Source organism: Pipra filicauda, unplaced genomic scaffold (genome assembly GCF_003945595.2).
Source record: "Pipra filicauda isolate LSUMZ 115617 unplaced genomic scaffold, ASM394559v2 scaffold2_size9829703_pilon, whole genome shotgun sequence".
In the NCBI taxonomy this organism is placed as follows: domain Eukaryota; kingdom Metazoa; phylum Chordata; class Aves; order Passeriformes; family Pipridae; genus Pipra; species Pipra filicauda.
This window is the reverse complement of record NW_024104421.1, coordinates 2,342,722-2,348,795: the sequence shown is the minus strand read 5'-3', so window position 1 is coordinate 2,348,795 and position 6,074 is coordinate 2,342,722. Positions and strand designations below refer to the sequence as shown.

Below are 6,074 nucleotides of genomic sequence, written 5' to 3'. Positions count from 1 at the left end.
AGCTCATATGGCAGAGCTGGCACAGCACAGATGAGACACGAGCACAGAATGGTGGAGACTTAAAGCAACACAAAGTCAGCACAGAGGCATTTGTGTAATTCTCTCCTTGTTTTACACCAGTGTCAGATGTTCAGGCTGATTCTGCAGGCTGAGAAAGTGAGCTACAGTTACAGAAATTAAATCCTACAATTCAGTTTATATTACCTTCATCCCTTCTTGGCTATTTACCATAACTTCTCTTCACAAGAAATCCAAAAAACAATGTAAAATATAGAGAAGGGAAGACCTCGTATTTGGGCTTTATCAAGATTGATTTGTTTCCATCAGATAATTCAGAGTGACTCAGATTGTTCCAGCAAAAGAGAAATCGAGGCCAGGCCCTTTAACACCTAAGTTTTTATCTCTAGATCACCTTCCCTCAGCTCCCAGCTTGCTCCTCAATCATCAATCACGGGAGTGAATGCAAGGGAAACAAACGGTAACTCCACCAACAAAAAAGAAAAAATAATTAATGATTTTATTTTTTTGTTCTTTTTTTTTAGTTCAGTTGGCCATCTGAGGTGCTAAAATCTCAACACCAACGAAGCAAGTGTGCATAAAAACAAACAATAAAACACAACCCAACAGAAGAAAACAGGCTGGAACAGAGTTGGTTTTGTACAGGTAGGGTATACGCTTTTCCTCTTAACACTCCATACATGCCAACCGTAAGAGCCTCGAACAATCTGAATATCAGAGTTCACTTTCATACAAAAGGGAAGATGCCAAAGCAGATCCCTTCACCTGGATTAGACTTCACACACACACGCGCGCACGCACAGATACAGAGTATTTAAGTTACTGCAATGCCATCAGAACATGGCATCCTCCCCTTCACATCTGCTTTCAGTGACACCCTCATCTGCCTGCTACCCTGCCTATAGCGGTACTCTGAGCACTCCAAAAGCAGGAACTTTTGGAAAGCTTCTAATACTTTACAACAGTTGAGAGCCAGCGATCTCTTTCTCTGTGAACTATATACAGGCTGGTTTTTAGTATGCTTTAGAGTTCTCTTTCTTGCAGACGGTGATGACTGAAATTCCCATAAAGCCATATCGTGGCTTTTCAGTTTGTACACAGATTTTATAATGCAACACCTTTCTCGTCCACTGGTGTCCGGTGTAAACACTTAAACTGAAAACTCATCTTAAAAGAATGTTAACCAAACAAGGTGTAGCTGTGAACATTTTAGGAACAGCTGCTCACAAAACGGAACTGCCAGCTGCTCTAGATCATGCAGTCTAGACCACTTATAATACTTCATAACGTTCAGGATTAGGATGTATAAAAATATTAAAAACCACCAGAGTGCACACAAATGTGGTGACTAGCTCTATGCAAGCACCGTGTTCTAAGAGAAGGCCTAGGCATTGCACAAAACTCAGATTCTTGACCGTGGGGGTAACCCAGGGATCCACTTGGTGTCTTTACATACAAACAAATATTTACATAAAATGCAGAGACGGAGAGAGCGAAGGACAGACTTTTAAAACTTGCGGTTTGCTCTAAAATATGTTGTTCAGCAACGCAGTTTGTAACATGCCCTAGTGAGACCATGGGGTATTGGTTAACTGAAAGGGGGAGTATGTCTGAAAGTTGGAGCTGAAATGTCTCGTCACCTCCCCACACATTAGTTCTCTGAAGCTCAGGATTTTACAGCCATTTGTGAGTTTTCATGAGAATATGGTTAAAAGAACAGAATAGTTAAAATAAAAATGTACTGTGAAAACAGCATATTAGTTGTTTTGGTAGTCCTCACTCCCCCAGTCCCACTTGCCTCCTGGGTGTTTCCAGGAGGTCGGTATCCCCCTCCCTTCCCCGTAGGGGACTGAAGTGCTTGCCCCATCCTCAGTGTGCCCATTTCAAAACGAACACAGCTTGGGTTCCAAGCTCGGCTCTCTCCCTAGCTCCTGCAGGGATGAAGCAGCCAGCCCCTGGTACAGACCGTGTCACCTGGGACAGACACCCTGGAGTGCCCACTCCTCGGAAGCTGAGGGCCTTTTCGCTCTCCTCACACGTGAAATGGACACACGTCATCGAATGCACATGGCCGAGTCACGTGCTGCTGCCCACCCGGGCAGCACAAAGAGCTAGAACATCCTACTTGGATTCTGATACAAATAAGGAATCTTGTGGCCACAAGAGAGCCTTCTTCAGCTTTAAAAATATAAAATTTGAATTAAAAATATTCAGATAGTAAAAAAACCCAGTATCTGATATGCAAGTCGTATTCTTAAAGTGCAACTGAACAGCAAATACGAGTTGTGCCTTTTACAACCATTTTGATATAAAAAGGCCTTTTAACATTCCCTTTCATGTATTTTTAATTAATTTGCGTGTGCGATGTTAGCTCTTCGTTTTCATTCTCAGTGCTGGAGGCCTTCAGCATAACCTAACGAGTTTAGGCTTAGATTATGTGGTTTTCTGGTGCAGTAAGAGATTATGCCCTCAAGTGATATCACTCTTCAGCACTGCAAAGATCTGGCCCATGTCCCCCAGCATGAAAGGGAAAAGGAGTGATCTGGTATTTCTCCTTCAGGACTTTGTTCTGTTCTGCAGCTCACATTCAATGACTTTTCGTTACGGGTTAGGTGTGGTCCATATACCCAGTGCACATAAAATGTACTGAGGTCAATTCTCTGCACAAGACAGTTCACAATAAACTTTATATCTGGCTTCCCTCTTTCTTCCCTCCTTCTCCGCTCCAGCTTCCAGTGGCCCCTAAAATGCAGATTATGTAAACTTCCACTGCCAGTTTGACTTGGGCAGCTGGCATCTGCACCGGCAAATGGGGGGAATTCTGTCTGTTGGACATCCTGTCGGTAAGCCAACACTCCAGGATGCTGGGATAGCAGGTAGCACTTGCTAACATACACAATTATGAAGTAGCACTGCATCTGCCTGTCTGCTTGGTTTCACGAGCATCTGGATTTAACTTGTAATGCCTCAGCAGAAAACACTAGGGGGAATAAAGGAGGGACACTTCAAGTGGAAAAAACATGTTTCCACAGTTAGCAACCAGCACCACTCAGAGTCTCTGGGGACACCCCAACCCATTCTCCCTCAGCCTGAGGTATGCTCCCAGGTCAGAGGGGAATTCAAATCATAGACCTTGCCTTACAGGACACCTCTCTGAAGGAAGGAGAGAGCCAACAGCAAGAAACCACGCTAACCTCTGTCCCAGGGCAAAAGACTAAAGGATGTTCAGCCCTGCTTGGGTGCCTTGCACCAGCAGTGTAAGTTCAAGCTGAAAGAGTCAGTGCTCTGTATGAATGTACTCGGGAGTGGGACACTTTCTCAAAGACATTGGGAAGCAGGCTTAGTACTCCTTTAACAAGAAAAGAACACAGTCAGCATCCCAAGGTGGGAAAACCTCTTAATGCATCGCATGAAGGACAGGACACCTCTCCAGCACATGGTGCTGTTTCAGCTCTGCAGGACAAGGTAAGGACATGGGGTGCCCAGGGAAAGTGTCAGACAGTGAATGGTGCTGAATTGCTCAGTGCATATCCTGCTCATTGTTAGTGTGTGATCACGGTCAGCACCTTCCCGGCTGAAAAGCTTCACTAGCTGAGCCAAGAGGAGTTTCTTCCAACAGATGCAGCAAGAAATGTGCTATTTTTGTTTTCATGGAAGTCCCTCTAGCTGTATCTCAGGAGCGTGAGGGTCCCCTCTTTCAGTGAGAAAGAGACGTGGGATATTTCTACCTCACCGTTTTGGCTTTCCTGTTATAAAAATGTAAAATTTAAATAAATATAGGTTTATTAGTCCAAAAGAGGGAATCTGGGATGCAGAAGAAAAGGACGCTAAGAACACAAATAGATTCTTAAACTCCATGAGTGCGCAGGGTTTTTTCATAGAGGAAAACTCCTAGGGCAGGATGCATCCATGGGTACATAAAGGCTGCCCTTGCTGTGAAGCAGGGACCAATCCGCAGTAGTGTCTTTCTCTAACAGAGTTAAAACACTCCCTCCACAATCAAATAAGTGTAACAATCAAATTATTAATAAGAACACTAATAAATAGCCACAGGTAACAACGTCCAGTAATTTAGAAGTGGAAGTTGTAGGATGCAGCAGGCACACACACTCATCACTCGTCCATTTGTTTCCTAAAAGATACAAAAATGAATCTTCTTTCAAGTATTAAAAAAATAAGTTAATTGACATAAAAGGGTCAAAGTGACTGAGGGCCCAGGCAGGTCTTAAGCTTCGTTTTCAATGTGCAAAAACAAAATACAGAGGAAAAAAAAATAAAAACACTGAAAAGTCTTAATGGTGGTTCGGTCACTTAAGGGCTTCTCCCTTTCAGGGGCCTAACAGCCAGGGAATGCTGCCTGGGAACACCCCTGCCCCAGCACGCACTTACCACTGTCCCACAGCAGTATTTTCCAGTGTCAAAACAGTCACAACGAAAACAGAACAAGGAAGCCCACCAGCCTCTGAGCTGTGGCCATGAAGACTAAGGCCAGCAGTAGCTGTCTCTCCAGTGTGTAGCAAAGCAGATGGGCATCTTCCCTCTCTCTTCTTCTCCCCTTGTTCCCCACAAGAAGATTTAGGAGGCTATGACAGGGAGAGAGTCTACTGATGCCCACTTCTCTCTAAAAACCAGGAGGCAGAAAGTTCTGTCACACATACTAGCAGTATCTTCTCTGTCTCGTATTTCTTCATATCCATGCATAATCATCAACTGCAGGTTTCTTTGGTGGGGAGGAAGACTAAAGCAAAGAAGGTGTTGCCCTGGGCTTCTGGAGCTCTCTCAGACAGCTGACTCCACTGCTACAGGTTGCTGTGGTTTTCCAGGAAGGGTTGCCACTTCCCTCCCTTTTATAAGAACTGGTGTAGTAAAAATGGGGAAGGAATGGACTGCCATAAATCCAGCTTAGTTAAGGGCACTTCTTCCCTTAACCTCCTTCCCCACACATGGATTATTCCCCTCCCTCCTACCACACACACAAAAATATGGTCCATTTGTATAGGACCTAAAGGAGACTCCACAGTCTCAACTCATCTCTTCAACTTGGCTTGCAGACATGTAAAACTTAAGCTTCTGGAACCAACACACTTATCAAAAGGCTCCTGCGTGGTTCAAACCAAATTCCTGCATGCTGTCGGACCCTTCGGAGATTTCCCCTTCAACATCTTCCTATCCGTGTAATTCTGGCAAACTCAGGGTAGGCCAACTGGACAACACAGACCAGCAGAGGTAAATGTGTTAAGCTCAGGACCAGTTCAAGCTAAAACCTTTGGAAAGCATGACTGCCTCCAGGTCCTTGTCTTCTTCTTTTTCTCGAAGCCGTTGCTCCTCAAGGAGAGCCACAAGAGAATCTCTCTGCTCCACTACTTCTAGCATCTCGTTCAGGATCCTCTTCTCCTCCGAGAGCTCCTCGTCTGTCTTCAGATGATCTACAGAGACATCCAAAACTATCAGCATACAAAAGGCTAGAAATACACACACACAATCCATGAAATATTCCCTTTTGCTCTCACCTTCTACTGCCATCCTCTCCCGGAGTTCCTGCTGTAATCGACTCTGCCTGTCTTCCAGTTCTAGCTCCCGAGCACTGAAAGGGAAACATCAGAAATCCAAATTCTGGGTATGTTAAAATACTGCATACATTGCTTCACACCCACTCTCAGTTTCTGCTCACTCTCTAGATATCTGCTGTGCATTTTACCAATCTGTTTCAGAATATATCTTCAGTGTTTTAAGAGTTGTATGTGTATTTTTAAAAGATTTAATGGTACTTTCAGCATTTCAGGTTCTTTGCCTTCAGGTAGGATGTGCAACACCAAAAGTTTTACGGGTTGTGGGTGGGATTAAATCTAAAACAGAATGAAAGAACAAACAAATCTGCAATACCTCTGTGTATCTCCTGCTACTTTCCACTCTAAAGACAAAGTTAATAAGTAACTAAGGACATGTCAGGCCACCTGCAGATTGCAATGCAGACATGTTGGGGCTTTTCTGCTACAGGCACTAAAGCCATCAGCTCCACACTGCCAGGGTGAGCTGACATACTCAGAAACTAATTT

At 44.2% G+C, this 6,074-nt stretch overlaps 1 protein-coding gene across 15 annotated transcripts in view; it reads right to left on the bottom strand.

Annotated features, from left to right (window-relative positions):
* Nucleotides 1–495: 495 nt before the first annotated feature.
* The window catches only part of MICAL3 (microtubule associated monooxygenase, calponin and LIM domain containing 3), a 167,394-nt gene continuing 161,815 nt past the window's right edge, over nucleotides 496–6,074 (bottom strand). For all 15 annotated transcript variants that reach the window (XM_039383181.1, XM_039383170.1, XM_039383171.1 and 12 more), the window contains 2 exons: nucleotides 5,529–5,602; nucleotides 496–5,444 (listed from right to left, as the gene is read on the bottom strand). In XM_039383181.1, coding sequence (XP_039239115.1) covers nucleotides 5,260–5,444; nucleotides 5,529–5,602 — 259 coding nt within the window. In that variant the 3' untranslated portion in view covers nucleotides 496–5,259. The remainder of the gene's footprint in view (nucleotides 5,445–5,528; nucleotides 5,603–6,074) is intronic.